The 21,433-nt window shown below is 37.0% G+C and overlaps 1 protein-coding gene and 1 long non-coding RNA gene across 5 annotated transcripts in view; one reads left to right on the top strand and one right to left on the bottom strand.

The window, feature by feature from the left end:
* Nucleotides 1-878: 878 nt before the first annotated feature.
* On the bottom strand, nt 879-14,898 carry SERBP1 (SERPINE1 mRNA binding protein 1). Of its 4 annotated transcripts, none has more exons than XM_020896171.2 (8): nt 14,489-14,898; nt 10,609-10,759; nt 9,939-10,079; nt 9,737-9,826; nt 9,034-9,153; nt 6,372-6,549; nt 2,758-2,931; nt 879-1,292 (listed from the first exon to the last, which is right to left on the bottom strand). In XM_020896171.2, the coding sequence occupies exons 1-8, from the start codon at nt 14,799-14,801 to the stop codon at nt 1,236-1,238; spliced, it is 1,224 nt and encodes a 407-aa protein (XP_020751830.1). In that variant the 5' UTR covers nt 14,802-14,898; the 3' UTR covers nt 879-1,235. The 4 variants fall into 4 exon arrangements, with proteins under 4 accessions (XP_020751830.1, XP_020751831.1, XP_020751832.1 ...); XM_020896172.2 differs by having other exon boundaries at nt 9,737-9,808; XM_020896173.2 differs by having other exon boundaries at nt 9,034-9,108; nt 14,489-14,897.
* Nucleotides 14,899-15,003: 105 nt separating this feature from the next.
* LOC139035216 (uncharacterized) overlaps nt 15,004-21,433 on the top strand; it is a 55,327-nt gene continuing 48,897 nt past the window's right edge. Inside the window, exon 1 of the long non-coding RNA XR_011487832.1 lies at nt 15,004-15,552. This is a non-coding gene — a long non-coding RNA (uncharacterized lncRNA). The remainder of the gene's footprint in view (nt 15,553-21,433) is intronic.

Raw genomic sequence — 21,433 nt, 5'->3', positions numbered from 1 at the left:
AAGATACTTGTTACCTTCTACAGAATCTATCAACTTAAGACCAAAATTAATAGCAATATAGGAAATTTGGAAACAGTAAAATGTTTGGTTTTCATTTCATGGATGGTGCTGCTGTTCCAACCTTATAAAGTAAAGCTGTCCACTTTCCAAACCCCAGAAATTAACAACCTCCAACCTTACCGTACTAACCAGTGCCCTTTGGTTTCGAACAAGAAAGAGTTAAAGGGGGTTGATTACGGATGTACAATTTTGATTTTGGGACCTTTCACACATACAAATCATACTGAGCAGCCACTTACTTTACAGAGCAGTTTAAATGTTAACACATTAGCCAAATTAACCTGTTCCACCCACCCTATTGGAGGAGGAAAAATCCAACACCCATAAAACTACTTCACTTGACAGTATGTGTCTATCAACAATAAGTAGCTTAAACAACTTTTACCAGTAAGGTGTCTAGACTGATTTTTAAAATGGGCAAGTGACATTTTAAAAGTAAATATAATTGAAATTGAATCAATTATAATTTGAACCTAATGAACCATGCAGGAGCAAGGGTTAATAAACCAATGTGCTTTGAATTTGTTCAAGTACTGGTATTTCTGTATATAAAGATTTAGCATATATAACAGCTATCATGAGAAGTGAAAAAGACCTTATCCCCAGAAATGAAAATATTAAAACTAAGTTAAAATACATAAAGTAGTTAGTATTCCACACAGCATAAAATTTGACAAAGTTTACATGTCCCAGTTGACCATGTGTGAAAATGCAAAGCAGGTATTAAAACTGATATTATTATGTCCAATATTTAAAACCAGTTTGTAATAGGGGGAACATCTAAATCCTTAATTAAAAAACACAAATGAAGTGAAAGCTTTAAACTGGTACACACTGTTCACACCTATATTTCAAGTTTGGAAATGCATATTTGCAAGCAGCAATACAAAAGTATTCATGAAGAATGCATAATCTCTGAAAATTATGAAAACATCCCTGCTACCAATACATTTCTAAATACAAAACTGACTACCATATTGTTACTTCTGTGTAGCAGGAGAAGTTCATTTTCAAAACAGATAAAATTCAGTCTTTAGGTGTGAATGGTATGAATGACAGTCTTTTTTTTTTGTTTTTTGTTTTTTTTAAATTTCTTAGTCGTTTGGGATCCTTAAGCATGCAAGCCTCAAAGAGGAGGGTCCACAAAGGAACCAGGGCTGTCTTATGGCATCCAGTTAAGCCAGAGCTGGGAATGCCTCTGGGTCATCCACATCAGGAGCAGAAGCACTTGACTGAAAAAGAAACAAGCAAAATTAATGATAGCTTTTACTTTCAAAAGGAAAAATTATGGATCAGAATAGGACTTGAGGGGAATAGCTGGGAGACTGAGATGGACACACACACACTGTATGAACAGGCAACTGAGGACTGCACTGCAACCACCTATATAAAGAGTCTAAGACAAGTGACTGTGTGTGTGTAAACTGATCCACTGCAGAAACAAACACAACATTGTAAACTCCAGTAAAATTAAAAAAACAAAAAACAGGACTACAAATATTTGCAATGAGTCCTGGCCTAAATTTTCTATCAAGATCTGAGAAAATTCCTAGCAACACCATGGGTTATTTGTTTTTCTAACAAATCACACTAGTAGATTCACACAAGGTATATATGTGGATTCACTGTTGTTCAATATTCTTTTATTTTTTCCACTTAATAATAAGAATGGCAATGAAAACAAGCTAAGAAACCAATTATTTAAGCAGCACATTCATAATTGATAGGAAGGAACTCAATGGCTTCGATATTCAATTCAATTCAATATTCAAGGAACTCAATATTCAATACAAATTACAAAACAAAAAAGTTACTGAAAAAGATCCATATACACAATGCTGGCCTTTAAAAAGAACCCATGTTACAGAGGGGGGGAAAAATATCACTTCACTGTTATGGGTGACCATAAAATCTAGAATATTAAGTTACTACTATAATTAAACATTGTCAGACTCAATCAAGCAGATGGGGTGCCAATTTATCAGATGTTGAGAATTCAGGACATTATGGTTGATTCTGAAATAGACTGTAAGACACAATGAACTAACTCAAATTATCACTAATACTTTAATACTATCTCATCAATAAACCATGAACTTTGGGATCAAGCAGATCAGAATTCAAAACTACCCATTACTAGGGCTTCTAGCAAAATGATTCAGAAAAATTTGTTTTGTATCACACACAGTGCAAGGCAATGGAGATCACAAAAAATAGGACAAAAATGAATCCCAACTCTAAGAGACCAGCTCTCAGAACAAAATAATAATCAACAACCAATCAATGTCACACAATTACATACTGGACACAAAAGTTTTATTAAGCTGAGCTCTAAAAAGCAGTGAAGATTTGTCAAGACAATTATTGGTATTTGGCACTTCAGGTAGACAAAGACCACAAAATTACCTTGGTTCCTTGCACCTGAATTTCATCTTCTATAAAATGGGAATTTTTTTTAAAAGCACAGTACCACGATAAGCACTAAATTAAGTGTTCAATAAAGGGTGATAAACTTAACCACTGGCAACACTATACAGTCATTTAAGTGCTTTAAACAAAAATATAACCTAAAACGTAATTTTTTAAAGGAACGCCAACCTTTTTCTTCTACTTATGTCCCCAAAAGGAGTTAGGTCAGTCATCTATCAAAGGAGGTCCTCAAGTTACTTACAAGAGTAGAATATATCTTAAAATTACCTTGTCAGTCCTGATGCCACGGTTTGGACGTCCACCACGCCCACGGCCACCTCGTCCTCCCCTGCCACCACGTCCTGGGCGGCCAAGGTCTCCAAAATTGATCTCCAGCTGAGATGTAATATCATTTGCTGGCTTCCGGAAATGGTGATCCATAACTGAGTCTTCAGCATGAGCCTAAAATTTCAAATGAAGGCCACTGGGTGATTTGATGGATAGGAATGCAATGTTGTATATTTCTCAATGAGCTTTCTACAACCTGTCCTTTGTGTGAAAAAATGTAACAACAGGTAATAAGTAAGCTTTGGGATCAACTATAGTAATCTAGCAGTAAGAATTCCTTTCACTTTTCTCCACTTCATATTCCCTTAACTTTAATTATAGGTGATACTAGCAAGACTTGATTAGAGGTATTATCACAACTACTTAAGTGGCTGGGCCCCATCTCAAACCTACTGAGTTATAATCTTTAGCAGTGAAGTATGAATAAAGTGTTAGTTGTTCAGTCGTGTCTGACTCTTTGCAACCCTATGGACCGTAGCCTACCAAGCTCCTCCGTCCATGGGATTCTCCTTCAATGGGTAGCCACTTCCTTCTCCAGGGGATCTTCCCGATCCAGGGATAGAAGCTTGGTCTCCTGCACTTCAGGCAGATTCTTTACCCTCTGAGCCATCAGGGATGAATAAATACATTTAAAAATATGCCCTTCAGATTAGGATTCCAATCTGAACCTCTGATGAAGACTTTTAGATAGATGGTATATATTTCTGTTAGAGACATTACTGAATCTCTTAAGTTTTAAAGAGAACTTTTGCTCTATACCAGCTATGACTTGGGGAAGAAACTGTGTATAGATGTCTCAAAATGCTTTTCTGTTTATATTTAAACATGTTCTTCCATATAAATTGGAGAACTACAGATTCAAGTGAAACACATTACATAAACAACCTTCAAAAACTGTGCACAAATAAAACCATGCCTTAAATTTACCAAAGGAACCTTCTTTAAAATGAAGTCATCGTGTTTGTGAAATTCAGATCCCAAGCCACATGACAGACTCTGCAAAAATGCCAAGCAATCTCACACTGCTTAAGGCCTGATTTTCTTTTGTATATTTGGGAGAATAGGTTTTAATCTTCTAGCTGGAAACTTCCTAAAGTATGTTTTAATTTTTCTAAATACATATATAATCCTCTTTTCTGAAGGGTATTTCATTCTAAATATCTTGTAATATTACAACTGTTAATAATTACCTTTTCAAGTACAAATTTTTTATTTGTAAACAGATTTTCATTCCTTTATTCATCTAATACCCAAACTAAATTACATCCCTTTTGTCTTTCTTTAAAAAGAAAGGTTTTGAAAAATATTTTCAAATTTAAAAAAAAAATATTTTAACATTTAAAAAATATTAACTTTAAAGGAGCCTAAAATACAAAATCACTAGCAAATAAGTCAATTACATATGTGAAGTGTCTGATTTTAAATGTTAGCTATTGCAAAACAACATTAATTTATTAGCTAAAACCATTTATAAATTTCTAGAGCAAGAAGCAAGAAAGCTTAAGGTGATATATTACTGAAAAAATCCTGAAGGTAATTAAGAGGAAGCCTGGATATTCAGGTTATATCCCCAATCTTCAAGTGAACTACCAGGATCAATTTATAGGGGTTTTTTTTTTCTATAGCACTGTGCAATAATTAAGGAAATAAGAGCCTGGTCTCAGCTGTCAATAATTCAGTTCTCTCCTTCTCAAAAAAGTGTTTTTCTTTCCCTATTTCATTTTTATTGCGAAGCTGAAGACAAGTATAATAAAAAGAAAAAAAGAGTACTCAAAGCGCTGAATACAACAAACTTAAAGACCTGTTATCAAGTTACAATGAGGTTGCATCCTGATAAACCTGATTATCTTTAAGTCCAAAATACATTTAACATACCTAACCTACCAAACACATCATAGCTTGGCCTAGCCTACCTTCAATGTGCTTAGGACATCTACATTAGCCTACGGCAGAGCAAAATCATCTAAAACAAATCCACAAAGTCTTTATTATAATGTGTTAAATATCTCACGTAATTAAATGTAGTATTGAAAGTGAAAAGCAAAAAAAAAAAAAAAAAACCCAAAAGTTCCACATCAGAGATAATCTGTATTCAAGTGATAAGGCCATATATGCCAGACTTCAAGTACAACATCACAAAAGCAGCCTAACTATGAGGGTCCAAGCATTTGTAAGTGGTTGATATCGAAAATGTCCTAGTTTCAAGGTTATTCATAACCAATTTCACATTTTATAATTTTCAGAAAATTCTAATTATATATATTACCTTGTGTAATAATTATTTCTGAAAAGCTCAATATAAAATATATTTAAAGCTGGGATACTTAACCAGAAGTCTATAAAATTCATATAGAGGTTGCAGGGTATTAATGGTAATGATATAATCTAAAATTATACCAAAGTATTTCATGTCTGTGTCCTGTTCTGAAGAAAAGTTCTGTTGGGACCCCAAAAACTTATGATGCCAAAGTACTTTTTTTACATTATCCTAAGCAGTTTAATTGTTAGTTCAAATGAATAATCTCCCCAAAGTGAATTTCTATAGTTCTTTAAATCAAGGTTCTCTTTGGATTTTCCAGATACCCAAAACAACTTTATCAGCAAGAACTACCAAAAAACCCTAAGCATTCTAATAAAACAAAATGTTTTTTCTTTACTGATAGGAATTTACACAAGACTGTCCCATTTACACTACTTTCATGATGCCCATGTTTAAAAAATCATCTCTAAACTTCTACTTTAGTGCAGAATATTTCCAAGCTTGTTTTACAATTATTTTTTGCTTAGAAAATTAAAATGTACAAAGGTTTTACTGTAGTTTTTAAATTGTAGGTTGCCTTCATAACAATTCAGTTTAACTGTGACTAAAAGCTCATACTCACATAAACCCTAAAAAGATATAGCAGTGGGATAGTCCCCTAAGAATGTGTGCCCCAAGACTTAAATAAAAGCTACCAAATCAAAAGTCACACGTCTTTCTCAAGTATTTTCATTAGTTTCCTTGTTTCCTAAGGAAAGGAAACTCATAAATTCTCTGGTCTTCAAGCTATTACTCTTCAGTAAAGATTTACTATAGATTCCTGGATAAGGCTTCCCAGGTGGTGCCAGTGCTAGGGAACCTGCCTGCCAATGTAGGAGACGTAAGGAACACAGGTTCGATCCCTGGGTCGGGAAGAACCTCTGGAGGAGGAAATGGCAATCCACTTCAGTATTTTAAAAAAAAAAAAAAGATTCCTGGATATCATTTATATATGGCACAGGCAGACAGTTTAGAGATATACCACATAAAAAAGCCAACCTTTCAACCTAATACAAGTCTTAATGACTCCCAGTTAAGTAAGATTTTAAAAAAGATTACAGCTTTCAAAGAATAATTTCTTAAGAATATATCATTATGCAGTTTATTTTCCTTTGGGGAAAATACATGTCTCAAATAATCATATGTAAAATTTTACTTTATAAACAGATTAACCATGTGAAATTTTAAAACAAAAATTGTACATGCAATTCAAAAAAAATCTAAACATTTTCAACACCACAAAACTTCACTTTACCTCTTCACTTTTTGACTTATGAAGAACAAATCCCTTCTTCCACTGCCCATCAGCACCTTCATTTGGTTTTCGGATATTAAATTCTACTTTTGCCCGGTCCTTATTTTGAATAGCCTTCCACTCATCCAAAGTCATTTCTTTTGGACCCTCTTCCTTTACTTCTTCAACTTCATTCTCCCTGTGTGAAGATGTTTCAGTATTACACCTGGCAGGGGGCTCATAAAATCACAGAACTTACAAGTGTAAGTGAGGAAGTACCAACCTCAGCTGGTTGGTAATCATCTAGATTATCCAAGGACAGGAGAATCAGTTTTCTTTGTAACCCAATGGCTAACAGGTGACTTAGTAGAAACCAGGAATTCAGTTTGTTTAATCAGCGAAAATGTGGATAACGAAGGAACATACAATTCATCTTCATAAACTCTTAAATGATCATCTATCAGTAACACAAGCTTGAACTGGCTTTATTAAACCTAGAACACATTTTTTAAAACCACACTACTGTTTTTAAAACTTACAGTATGTGATTGAAATCTGACTTAGCTTCTGCTAAAACACATTTTTAATTTCCATAATACGTCATTCATAACACACATGAAGGTAATCATCTAGGCTGCCCATGACAACCAAGTTTTATATTTAAGAATATAAAAGAACTGTTCCTTCATCCATTTTTATAACACTTAAAGCAAATCTTTAATTTCTACAAATCCAATCTTTATATATACTCTAACTTTCAAACCAGTGTGTACATGAATAAGCAACTGAAGTTTCACTAGTAATGGAACTTTCTATAAAATATTGATTTTCAATACTTAATACCAAATTGTGTTATTTCTAATATAATTCTCAGACTATAACTATTATGTAGTATCCTGTTTCCTTTTTACACAAACAAAGCATGCACCTAGGAATTCACCATTTAATCTCAATTTTCAATTGTCACCAAACAAGTTTGCTATTTTGGGAGCACCGCTTCTTTCCAAAGATAGCAGGTGATTCAGTTAGCCTCAGAGCTCAAATAACTCCCATACATGCTGTTCTTTACTGTTTGACAAATCTCATCTTAAACTCCCCAGATCAGATTATACTGAATTGATGCAATTTTAAGTATCAAGTCCAACCTTGTCAGTTTGCAGATCAGAAAACTAAAGATAGAAAAAAGGTCCCAGTTACTCATAAGTTGTAACCTAGCCAAGAATAGAACTCAGCATACATTTATCACGTCATGAAACCATGACATCTACCTTCAAGGGTTGTTTTAAGAATCAAATGAAACAAAACAAAAACTCAAGAACTATACTTAAAGGAACCAATCAAAGTTAGCCAAAACTGTGTTTCTTAAACGTACACTTACTTGCATATGTAAGCTAATGTCATCATCATGGTCTTTAGGCTCAATACCTAGAACCCCAATTTCAGTCCTGGGAACTGAGCTAAAATTTGCTTCCAATACCCTATCAATACCAATATATCTCTTACATTAACTGTTTGTATGTATAGACAATTATAATCTTGACAGATTACCCTTAAGGTGATTTAAATATGTTTAAATATTTAAACAAATTAAATATTTATTCATTTAAGTAAATGAAGGTTATTCATTAAGGGAACAATATTTGTGTTGAGCTTTGTAAAGTAATTAAGTGTTGTATAAGGTTCATTTAACTTACCTATTCCCTTGTTTATCATACAAAATATTCATAGTTTCATATAAAATAAAACGAAGTTCAACACATCACTCAACACCATATACTCTTACCTAATAATAGTAATAACTAAAATACTAATAGTGTAACTAAAAATAACTAATATATTTATATTTTTAGTAATAAATATGACTTTCTAATCATTAATAGTGCTTCACTCTAAATACAATTCTGGAGAAAAAGAGTTTAGAAAAGCATCCCTTCCCTAAATAATTTGCTCATGCCTTGATTAAGAATTACTGACCTAATTAATCTGCAATGCAAGACTTTAAACTACATACTGAAAGAAATGACTGACATATAACTTCTGCTTGTATTGATGGAAGACAGAGGAAGGCATAAAACTATTTCTACCAGCATAACTTGAGTCTTTAAAACTGTCCAACCCTTGCATAAGCAATTTCAAAACTGTCTTGTACCTAAAAACTCAGGAAATGAGAAAGCTAGTGAAATGATAACACATTCTGGCCCTTGCTCTCCTCACACATTTTAAAACAAGCCAATAATGCTGTATTCCACATTCTATGTCAACGGAAAAAACTTCAGAGATGGAGGAACTAATAGTCACATTTTCTCATTTTAAACTGTCTCAGTATAAAATGTGTACAGATATAGAGTCCAAAGTACTTTGAACTTTGCAAATAATTCTCAGGTTAAAACAGCTAATTTTCGTGCTCAGGGCTAACAGGATTTATTAAAATACATATCTTCCATATCTTTTTAAGATGCCAATGCTAATTTCAAACAGAAATAACCATTTCTATTTATCAAACCATTACAGCCCAACATATACATGTGTAAAGTACTCCTCTACTATTTGAAGGACTGGAGTACCATAAAGTCTCTCCTATTAAAAAGCAAATATTTAACATTAAGTCTATAGATTGGTTTTTTTTGGTAAACCCCAAACATTGCAATGCTCAAGCATTACCAACACACACAAAATCACTTACTTATTTTCAGTGTCCGCAACTGGATGTTCTTCACCTTCAGGTGTTTCCTCAGTCACATTTGATTGTTCCAAGTCACTGCAATTATAAGATATTTGTTTCTGAATGTATTTGGGGGACTCTCTAAGGAAAGAAAGAAAAAAAAGGCATCTAGGTCCATTTACATGTAGTTAAAGAGTCTTTATACAGAAGCATTTAAAAATTCTCACATTCCCAGTTTTTTCCTACTGAATTTACTCCCCTGTAGAACACTAAGAGAAAATAATTTAAAAATATATACTGATCCAAGTTATGGCTCAAGCACATTACTCAAAAACTAGAAAGGCAGCAGTTCTAAAATAAAGCCCCACCAGCTTTTTAAGTTTTTATAATCACCAAAAGGTCAATAGCTAGAATAAGAATTATAAAATAAGAAACATACAATAGCAGAATACTCATATAACTTCAATATAAGATTTCAATAAAAGTGATATACCTATATGAAAAGTATCACATACTTTTCAAACATAAGAAAATTGGTCATTCGACACATTATAACCCAAACATATCCAAAAAATCACCTATCATCTTGTAAGGAAGTAGCTGAGTTGACAGCATCCATTCTTGTCCCAAGGACAAGTAAATATTTAACAGAATTAAGGGCAGACCTCAAAAGTAAACTATACAATTTTATCAAAATTATTTATTAAAGAACCGGAATACCAACGTTAATTCATCTTTGACAGTTCCCCAGTTGTGAGATCCGCTCCCTCCACGTTTGTCCTCATGCTTCAGGCCACTGTAATGTGAAAAAGAACTAACAAAACTGAGTTAACATAATACTCTTTAGGTCTAGAAATTCAAATTTTGTTTTATTAAAGAAGTAGATTCAAACAGTAAAGTATAATAAGAACCAATATAAGACTTACGATCTATCACTTCCACTATGCCTATCAAATTCACGTTTGCCACGAGAATCAAAGCCATCTCCCCGGCCCATTCCTCGTCCACGACCTCCTCGACCTCTTCCAAGACCACCACGGCCTCGGATAGGCCGGTCAATAATCGGTCTACAACAAATGAAAGATATTACATACTTCTAAGATTTCTGGAAAAAAGAATGAGGGAAAGTCAAAGACTCAAAAATATAGGAACGTATTTACTGGCTCATATCCCAACTGTTAAATATGTTTTAGAAAATTCAAAATAGTCTATTTCTAAACAGTTAAAGGGAATCAGAACTAGGAAATTCACCAAAGAAAGAAAATTATTTTGACATTCTCTTTTACTACTAATGCATATACTCTTCCACTGTTACTCATTTCATAATATAATCTAATAAAACTGATATTTACTCATATATTTAAAAATTAAACACATCTAACCTGCATAATTGAGGTGTTTCACTACAAGATATCCAAGTCTGAATACCAAAAACTGTTACCAAAATGTCATTAATAACACACACACATGGTCTGCTGAAAAAACTGATAAAATTAACCAGCCACACTGCTTCCTGGCAATTATGTTCAATTTATATGTGTTAAGATGTATGTCTATAAACTGACAGTACATGAAAAGATTAAGAAACAATCTTGCCTATCAACGGAAAATTCTCCTCCTTCACCCTTTTCTTCAAGTGGCTTTTCAAATCTTCTCTCACGAGGTGGTCGCCTTTCTGGTCTCCTATCAATTATCTTCCCTTCACCCTGAAGTTGTTGATCAGGTCTTCTTCCAACACGTCTTATTCCTAAAATGATTAAAAAAAAAAAAAAACCCATATAAGCAAATCATTTCTGCAACACAAAACATTTAGGCCTAGACTGTTAGAAAAAAAAATACTACTACTCTTTAAGTCCACTACTAGCACTTCCTATTGAAAAAGGCTAACACTGGGCACCTCTGAAGTTTAACGAAGTACTTTAGAAAAATTTCTATTTAAATAAACTTGTTTCAAAATTCCATTTTAGTTTGCCAAACCATTCCCCCCCTAAAGCATTCTCTGTAACTGACCTGGAAGTCATTTAGTTATTTCTCTCACTTTTCAAGATGCCCACCTCTTAATTTAAAATTCTAAATTCAAAGAAATTTTAAGCAAATGATATAGTAAAAACAATTAATAACAGTAGCCATTTACACATAATAGTCAAGCAAACCAACACAATAACTAGATAAGAACCCTTTAAAAAAAAAAAACAACACACCGACAGTGAAGGCATTATTTTATTTTATATAATCTGAAGAGGAAAAACAAGAGGAAAAAAAAAGTGATGATTTTATCAAATTACAAAACTGAAGGGAAAGCAAATGACATTTAAGATTATGTCCAATGAATAATTAGGTCCTACTGTATAATATGGGAAACTATATTCAATATCCTGTGACAAACCATAATGAAATATATTAAAAAAGATTATATATACACACATGTATAACTGAATCACTTCAGTGCACAGCAGAAAGTAACATATTTTGTAAATGAACTATACTTCAATAAAAAAATTTTATAAAGATTACATCTCCACAGTTGAAAATAGCTACTTACCCCCTTCCTCCTGCAGTTTACATGTGTGTGTGTGTGTGTGTGTGTGTAAACATATACATACATACCACACCTAATTTTAAAACACACTGTTATGCAACCAGAAACTATTATTATGGAGAAATTTTTTTTAGTTTGCCCTTACAATTATGTTTTCAAAAAATCTTTAAAACCCATATACACAAATTAAGCAAGATAAAAGAAACATAAACTTGTGACACTAAATGATGGCTGAAGCATTTACTGATTTCCCTCTTCCTTACCTTTTTTCTGTTTGTGTCAAAGGCCAAAAGGCCCCATGGTGGCCTTAAGGATATAAGTAGACTGATGGTTAAATTTATGACTGTAAAAGTTTAGGTATGCTCTAATTCCCAAACCACAATTTCTGACAGTCACCTGAGGAATTGATTTCACAAGATATTAAGTTGGTTCACTCTGGTTCTTTCTAAGAAAGTGTACCACCAGCAAGATGCACCCAACTGTTCAGCTGCTTGCAGTCAAATGGTAAATGTCAAACTCTTAAATGTATTTTAAGGTCCGTTCCACATAAACTCTCAGGACAGATCACAAATGTTAGACCTTACACCAAGGCATTTTAAAAAAATTTCTTCAGAGGTAGTCTATGGGGTGGAGCTACAGAACCAGTTCTTATAATACCCAAGCCTCACACACCCAAATGAACAATGGCTTGCTTCCCCACTCCAATATTCAGTATCAGGCTTACAGAATCTAAAACACTTACAAATAAATCCATGCAGCAATTGACATTTAAAAATGTGTCTCTAGATTTTTCACTATATTCCAGGCTTTCAACATTAAAAAACAAATGAGAACAGACTTTAGTTAGTGATGTTCAGTGGTGTCGATTCTCAAGTTCCTCAAGTGGGCAAAAGACAACCTACAAAATTCATAGAATATAAACAGTAAATACCTACCTAAAGCATATCTAGGACTGTGCCAGGACCTCTATTCAAAGGCACAGAACACATGATCAGATTAACAATTCTTCCTACTGCAAGTGTCCAGGACTTTGTCTACAGGTCTATACTTCCCCAATGCCTAGGAATGACTGCTACATAGTAGGCTCTCAAAATGAATTTTTTTCATTCAACATTTTTATAACCTGTGTTTTATGCAATTTAAGGTTAAGTGTGCTCTGAAATGCTGACCTAAGGAAAATGTTGATAGCTATTAATGGAAATTTTCCCAAGGAAAGACTACTGAATGGTAAATGCAATCCTGCTCATATTATGAACTAACTATAATTTAAAATACTAGGTTCCAGGTCAAAGTTTATTTCATAAACGGACTTTATGATCAAACTGAGGGGTTTAAAGCACACCTCATGTTTTGAACATTCAAAACGAGTGAACACACTTCAGATTTCATTTTTTCATGTACCTTCTTTGAATTAGTGTGATAAAGGAGGTAAACGCGAGCAGTTTAAATAACTACACAAGTCAGTGTGCCTTAACATAGAAATTAAATGATTTATTACACTGTGCTACAGCCTGTATAGCCTGCTATAAAGACTAGCTGACTGAGTATTTAGCTTCAAAGATGCATGCTTTCTAATACTCCAACTTGTGCTTCCCTCTCCAACCTGTAATTTTAATATAATTGTTTTATTTACCACCTAGGTTCTTCATCCCAAGCCTCACAAAGTTCTCTCTATTTCTTAAAAATTCTAAACCAAAACCTAACACAATTGTTTTCATTTTCAAATTAGTTGAACGCTATCAAATTCAACTAAAGCTAAGAACTCCTTTCTGAAGCACGTGGCAAAATTTTAACTTTCAACACACAGAGGTAATCTCTACGATTCAGAGCTTAGGTCCTACACTTACTTACTTCGGATCTTTAAGGATTTTTCCTTACTCCTCACTGCTATGCTTTTTCACCCACCACCAAAGAGAAACCAGGAATGAGGGAGAGTGCAAACCCCAAGTTCAAGGCAATCCCGCGAAATTTACAATGACCTGGAAGCAGCTACTACCCGCCAATGAAATGCAGACCATGCTTCACGCACATGGGGAGAAAAAGCCATAGTTTCAAAAGGACTCTGCGGTGGCTACCGCTGTGACAGCGACAAGGCTCAGGCCAGGGGCACACCACACCAAACACTGCGTGAGGGGTGGGGGTCGGGGGACGCGGGGCTTCGACCGGGTAGATAAAAAGATCTTGACTCGAGAAGAGTTTCAGGATTTCCTGCCAACACGTTTTCATTCAGAATTCCCACTTCTGGTCAATCCCGAGTGGCCAAATTCCTCTCCCAACAGCTTGAGTCACTCCAGCAAGTTATTAAGTTTGTAATAGTTGACGGGGCGAGGGGTGGACAATAAAGCACGTGTGCACCTAAAAGGGCAGCTTATTCCACAATATCCGAGAGGTTCGAACATGCGGGTGGCGGGGTGGGGTGTGCGTAGGCAGAAAACTCGACCCTCTTTCTCGAGCGTACCCCGCGACATCCTGGGACAAGATGGCAAGAGAGGAGCCTAAAGGAGACAACCTCACCTCAGAGCAGCAGACTGAGGGGGGAGCTCTGAGCAGGAAGAAGCCGCGGAGCCCCCGCTACCCGCTTCACTACAAGTGTTCCGAGGAGTGGCTCCCTTCACCGAGCCTCGGTCCATGCGCTCGCCCGCCAAGGAATCCGGCGGGAAGGCAACAGCCTCCCAGGATCCGGACCACGCTTCTCGACTCAGACCTGAGGCGGGAAGGGGTGGTTCCAGTATCCCTGCAGGTGGCGGTTTGAACTTGTGCTTACACGCTCCCAACACCATCGCAGGACCTGGCTTTTGTCGAGTTGAGGGAAACGCGGGGATACCGGCGGCCAAGTCTCCCGCGAACCCTCGGAGCCCCAGAGGCGAGTGTTAGCCCCAAGTCCTCTCGCTCCTTCCCTCCATCCCGGGTGTCTCCCACCTTCTACCACTGCTTTACCTTCTTTCTTAAGCGCCACAGGAGGCTGCGTCTCCTCCTTCTTGTCAACCACGCCGACGCTGGGGGGCAACGGATTCTTGCGGTCTTTCTGGGACTCTTTACGTAGCTGTTTCCCCGCCGCATTAGAGTTGGTCTGAGCTGCGGCCTGAGCTGCGCTCTTGGCCCCAGGGCCCCCGACGCCGCCCCCGCCGGCTTCTTTTTTCTTGTTCTCTGCTGCCTTCAACACCTCGAAGGGGTCCGATTCGTCGTCAAATAACTGGTCAAATCGGTTGGTGACCACGCAGCCAAAGCCTTCCTGTAAGTGCCCAGGCATGATGGTGGCTCGGCGGCGCGTTCCTCCACGGATTGCAGCGGGCCGCGCCGAGCCAAGAGCGCCTGCTTCAGCTCTTCCCACAAGATGGCCGGGCCGAGAGAGGGGGGCTGTCTTCTCTTCCGGCGCTAGGCACACATCCGGGAGCGGCCAGCGCCGCACGGTACCACGGGGTCTGTAGGCCAGAGTCGCTTTTCCTGAGGCGGCTCCCGGCACCAGGACTACAATTCCCAGAATACACGGCTTAACAACTCTTCGCGCGCGCCTCAGAGGCGGGACCTCACCGAGGGAGTGGGGCGTGCAAGCTGAGGGAGAAGCGCGGTGGTGGGCGGAGTCCTGCCACCTGCTCTCGCCACCCTTAAACTCTTTGGGTCTCCTGCTGCACTGAAAACAGGAAAACGTGACGGCGTGTTTTGCTCGCGAAAGTTCTCAGTCTTCGGTTTTACTCCCCGCCTCCGGCCCAGGACTAACTTTCCCCACCTCTCCGGGAGGGGTCAAGGTGACCATCAGTCTTACAAGCGGAGACTCACAAACTTCCAGGGCTGGCGGGTTGCTGAGGTGCCGCACTGGCCTCGCGAAAGCGGAACCCGCTCTCTTCCAAATCCCTAGCTGCTCAGTTGCTGGAGTTGCCCTCCTTCAGCCCTCATAACGAATCGAACAGTCTCTGTTTAATGTGAGGCGGAATACGCTTCCTCTCGCGGGGACTTGAACTCGAGCAGCGGAATTAATCCGAAAGACAAGTTGAACTAGCAAAGTGAGTGTTGCGCGCTTTTCTTGGATGAGAAGGGCCGTCTTGCGACCGGTACTTTAATTGTTAATTCCTGGCAGTACAGCACTAGCCAGACACTGGGAAAGCCTCCAAAAGGCATTGTTTGTAGAAACACTTTCTAGAGTCTAGACTAACATTAGTGCCTGACAAGTCAAGGATTGGGTATTAGTAAAAGGTACTCAAGAAATAACATTAGAATGTTATCTGAAGAGCATCTGAATGTGTGATGTGCTAAGAGTTGCAGTGAGGGGAGAGAAATATGTCAGAATTGTCTTTAATTCTCATTGGTATTAGCTGAGAATATTAAAGTCCTTTAAAAGGGTGTCATGTATATTCAAGCATATTTGGCAACACGGTGAGGGGAAATGTATTATGATTTTTAAACCTTTTTCTATTGACGCAGAATATAGAAAATGCATCTCTTATTTTCCAGGTACTATGAATAACCTTAATGTCAACAACAACTTGCTAGGTAAATAATTTTCCCTTTTCACAGGTGAAACCATTTCCTAGTTGAAATGACTTGTCAGGTTCACGTCTGTAAAAGTTTAAGTTCACGTCTGTAAAAGTTTAAGTGCCAGGAGTTAACTCCAGTCTTCTAACTCCACTGTGAGACACTTGACATCAATTTTTTAACCCAGACTGCCTTCTGATAGAAATCAATCAGTATAAGTTAATTTCCAATATTTAATAAGACTTAAATGTTGTTCATAAAGGAGATCAGTCCTGGGTGTTCATTGGAAGGACTGATGCTGAAGCTGAAACTCCAATACTTTGACCACCTCATGCGAAGAGTTGACTCATTGGAAAAGACCCTGATGCTGGGAGGGATTGGGGGCAGGAGGAGAAGGGGATGACAGAGGATGAGATGGCTGGATCACCAACTCTATGGACATGAGTTGGAGTAAACTCCGGGAGTTGGTGATGGACAGGGAGGCCTGGCGTGCTGCAATTCATGGGGTCGCAAAGAGTCGGACACAACTGAGGGACTGTCACTTCACTTTCTTAACAGGGAAAATAAAAGTCATATTACAGGCATGTGGCAGCAAGCCTAGTGGTTTTCTAAATACAGCCCCTATTCCTCAAGGTCAGGTATTTCTCTGTGGCCTCAGCCCCTGCCACACACACTCCCCCGTCTCACACACAGACCTTACCTCCTTCCATAAGCTCTGGCTCTTACGACTTTTACCAAGACAAAGGACAAGGAGTTTTTGATCATACTCTTCATGCCCCTTTGAAAATAGCTCGGAAGATCACCATGGTTTAACAAACTCGTTCTCTTTCACAGGGTCTGTTAATATCTGCATCTTTGAGACATCTGCTACAGCTCCTCTTCTTTCCACTTTCTGGCCTCTGTCACAGCAACATCAAGAACTAAAACTTATGTTTTATTATGTGCTTGGTGCACTTTATTTATGTAATCTCATTTAATCCTTACATCAACTCTGTGGGAAAGGTATCATTGCTTTTTTAAGATGAGAAAAATGAAGCACAAAGAGACTAAGTAACTTACCCACTCCTACTACAGTCTGGAAGGGCTTCTCTAGTGGCTCAGTGATAACGGGTCCACCTGCCAGTGCAGGAGATGCAGGTTCGATCCTTGGGTCAGGAAGATCCCCTGGAGAAGGGAATGACAATCCATTCCAGTATTCTTGCCTGGGAAATCCCACGGACAGAGGAGCCTTGCTTACTACCATGGGTTCACAGAAGAGTCAGGACAGGACTTAGTAACTAAACACCACCACCACCACCACCACAGTCTGGGGAGTAGGTCAGGCCTGACTAGTCATTTTTATCCTAGGTACAGGTTTCTGGTTTCTTCAAACAGATCTTTATGACAGCAAGCATTCTTACAAGAATATTTAAAAATATGCTATATGTAGCAAAATTGTATGGCTATGAATTTTCTTAGCACTTTTCAACTTCCTTCTCTCCCTTTTGTCTCTCCTGGAATTTTGGTTACTCCAGAGAAGTTTTAAAGCCCATTTTTAAAGTATACAAGTAAAGATCAAAATTCCAGTTCTTTTACATCTCACAGTCGATTTTATTTTATATGTAATTATTTTTGCAAATGTTTCCTTCTGAGAAGTTAAGTTTCTTTATGAATATTTAAAAGTTCCTACTACTCTTAATAGAAAGAATATTGGCCAAATAAACCTCAAGAGAGAAGGAAAAGGAGATTTCTTGGCAGACCTGTTATTCAAATGAAAGGCAGGAGTTGTAAACTGTCAAGTTATAAGATATCACTGATTAGAAATGTAGCCTTAAATATCAGCTCTCTTTAGCAATGCTTGAATCACATATTGTTCTCTGAAAAATACTTGTGCAACTTCACAACCTTATCTATAGCATGCTCTCTAGAGTTCTCTAGCAATAAATGCTGGAAACTAGCCAAGTGTCTTGACTGAATATATAATATAGTTGCTTAATGTTAATGACACTGATAAAAGGAATAGTATACCTCCTTCCAGCCCTCATTTGTTTTTAGGATGCTAGTACTCAGTTATCAACTACATTACAACTTGTTTTTACCCATTTCTAAAAGATCTCAACCCACTGTTACTGTTGCTATATTCTAATAATAATTACTAGCAAGGACTACAGTTTGAGCATTTGCTATGCACTTTACACTGTGCTGAATACCTTACATGAGTCATTTCCTTAAATTCTCAGAACAACAATTTGGAGTAAATATTACTACTCCCCTTTTATACTTGAGGAAACTATGGTTAAGTACCTCTCCCAAATTCACATTGCCTAGAAGAGTCCAAACAATCTGATCTCACAGCCTGAGCACTGACCTGTTATACTTGTAAGTAACATGATAGAGGAATCAAAGTCTTTCATCCTTACATGGCTACCACCTATAGCAAAAGAAAACTATTATTCTAGTACTTTGGGGACACTGGATACAGGTATCATATAAATGTTAAGAGAATCTAATTTTTAGTATACTCTGAGTATATAATGCATTTTTAAAACAAAAGCAATAAAGATGGTTCTTTTTTTTTTTCATTTTAATTGAGTATTTATTCTATTTAAATTTAAAGCGAGTATTGATAACATTGTTTTTTTTTTCTTTTGTTTTTTTATTTTTTTACTTTATTTTTTTTTTGTTGATTTTTTTTTATAGGCTAATTACTTTACATCATTACAGTAGTTTTTGTCATACATTGAAATGAATCAGCCATGGATTTACATGTATTCCCCATCCCAGTCCCCCCTCCCACCTCCCTCTCCACCCGATCCTTCTGGGTCTTCCCAGTGCACCAGGCCCGAGCACCTGTCTCATGCACCCAATCTGGGCTGGTGATCTGTTTCACCCTAGATAATATACATGTTTCAATGCTGTTCTCTTGAAACATCCCACCTTTGCCTTCTCCCAGAGTCCACAAGTCTGTTCTATATATCTGAGTCTCTTTTTCTGTTTTGCATATAGGGTTATCATTACCATCATAAAGATGGTTCTTATGAAGAAAATATCAAATCTTCTGTCTGAGGATAGAATGATAAATATAATATGGCAAGTCTTGGCTATTGCTAAACTTAGGCTATCAAAGCTAAAAATGGAAATATTGCACTCTATTTTGCCCCCTCAAATTTATTTGAAGATAGATACCCTTGATTTTAAACTTCCCTTCCTCTTTTTCCCTACACTGTACTCTTAAAAAAACACACACCTTTATTGAGAATTAATCGCATACCATATAATTCACCTATCTAAAGAGTGCTATTCGAAGTGGTTTTTTTGGTTGTTTTTTTTTTTTTTTTTTAGTATTTTCACTGAGTGGTGCAGCTATTACCATTATCTAATTTTAGAACATTTTTAAGAAACTCATATTCATTAACTGGCGCTCCTTGTTCTCTCAACCCCCAGCCCTGGGCAACCACTAATCTACTTTCTGTCTCATCAGTTCAGTTCAGTTGCTCAATTGTGTCCAGCTTTTGCAAACCCATGGACTGCAGCATGCCAGGCTTCCCTGTCCATCACCAACTCCTAGAGGTTGCTCAAACTTAGAGCCATTGAGTCTGTGATGCCATCCAGCCATTTCATCCTCTGTTGTCCCCTTCTCCTCCTGCCTTCAATCTTTCCCAGCATCAGGGTCTTTTCCAATGAGTCAATTCTTTGCATCAGGTGGCCAAAGTATTGGAGCTGCAGCTTCAGCATCAGTCCTTCCAATGAATATTCAGGACTGATTTCCTTTAGGATTGACTGGGTTAATCTCTTTGCATTCCAAGGGACTCTCAAGAGTCTTCTCCAACACCACAATTCAAAGGCATCAATTCTTCAGAGGTTAGCTTTCCTTATGGTCCAGCTCACATCCATACATGACTGGTGGAAAAACCATAGCTTTGACTATATGTAGATTTGCCTATTCTGGACATTTCATATGCTTGGAATCATGTGATCTTTTGTGATTGGCTTCTTTCCCTTAGCACAGTGTTTTCTAAGTTCATCCATGTTGTCGCATGTATCAGTACTTCATTCCTTTTTATGAATGAATAATATTCCATTGTATTTTATTTATACATTAACCAGTTGATAGACATTTGCATTATTTCTGCTTTGTAGGTCTTATGAATAATTCTGTGAATATTTACAGGACTTGTGTGGACATATGCTTTCATTTCTCTGGGATATACATCTCGGAATGGAATTGCTCAATAATGTGGTAACTTATGTTTAGCATTTTGAGTAGCCAGTCTGTTTTCCAAAGTGGGTGCACCATTTAGCAATCCCAGTAACAATTATGAGAATTCCAAATTCTCCACATCTGGTATTTCTCTTTTGATTATAAGCCATCCTAATGGGTGTGTGACAGAGAAGGCAATGGCACCCCACTCTAGTACTGTTGCCTGGAAAATCCCATGGACAGAGGAGCCTGGTAGGCTGCAGTCCATGGGACCGCTAAGAGTCAGTCACGACTGAGCGACTTCACTTTCACTTTTCACTTTCATGCATTGGAGAAGGAAATGGCAACCCACTCCAGTATTCTTGCCTGGAGAATCCCAGGGATGGGGGAGCCTGGTGGGCTGCCGTCTGTGGGGTCGCACAGAGTTGGACACGACTGAAGTGACTTAGCAGCAATAGATGTGAAGTGGTATCTCACTGTAGTTTTGATTTGTATTTCTCTAATAGCTAATGATGTTGAGCATCCTTAACATGCTTATTGGCCATTTGTATATCTGCTTTGGAGAATGTCTATTTAGATCCTTGCTGTTTTCTGGCTAGTTATATTTATTTTTTAATTATAGAATTGTAAGAATTCTTCTATATTCTAGATGAAGAGCCTTATCAGTTATATAATTTGCATATTTCGTCCCAGTTCTGTGGGCTGACTCTCCACTTTCTTGGTGGTGTCCTTTGTAGCATAAAAGCTTTTTAATCTAATGTGGTCTTTTGTGATGAAGTCCAGTTTATCTGTTTTTCTTTTGTCACTTGTGCTTTTGTTGTCACATCTAAAAGCCTTTGCCTAACCCAGAATCACAAAGCTATACTCCTATGTTTTATTGTAAGTTTTATAGATTTTTAAAGTAGAATTGGATTTTACATTTAGTAGTATAATCCACTTAAAATTAATTTTTGTTTGATGTATTCCCCTTCCTTTAAATTAATTTTGAATATGTCAAACCAAAAGAAAAATTTTAGAAGAAAAAAAAAGATTGTTATTTTTCATTTTACTCTTTTGAAAACATTTTATTTTGGACATTACAATAAGTAGCAAGTTTTTAGGTTTAAAAACATTCAGTGAAGTTCCAAGTGCATGTATGTAAACCTCTTTGGAAACCGAAAGTATATTTTATCCTTATTACTATTTATTCATTCTGAAAATAAGCATTTAAATCAACAACTATTTACTGAACA

Source organism: Odocoileus virginianus, chromosome 5 (genome assembly GCF_023699985.2).
Source record: "Odocoileus virginianus isolate 20LAN1187 ecotype Illinois chromosome 5, Ovbor_1.2, whole genome shotgun sequence".
NCBI lineage: Eukaryota > Metazoa > Chordata > Mammalia > Artiodactyla > Cervidae > Odocoileus > Odocoileus virginianus.
This window is presented reverse-complemented; position numbering and strand designations above follow the sequence as displayed.

What these genes read in the sequence shown, in the direction of transcription:
- SERBP1 (XM_020896171.2), bottom strand. Translation starts at nt 14,801, where the DNA reads ATGCCTGGGCACTTACAGGAAGGCTTTGGCTGCGTGGTCACCAACCGA. An exon ending in TGTGGCGCTTAAGAAAGAAG is followed by an intron (nt 10,760 to 14,488) that starts GTAAAGCAGTGG and finishes TAATCATTTTAG; the next exon opens with GAATAAGACGTGTTGGAAGA. An exon ending in CATAGTGGAAGTGATAGATC is followed by an intron (nt 9,827 to 9,938) that starts GTAAGTCTTATA and finishes CAGTTTTGTTAG; the next exon opens with TTCTTTTTCACATTACAGTG.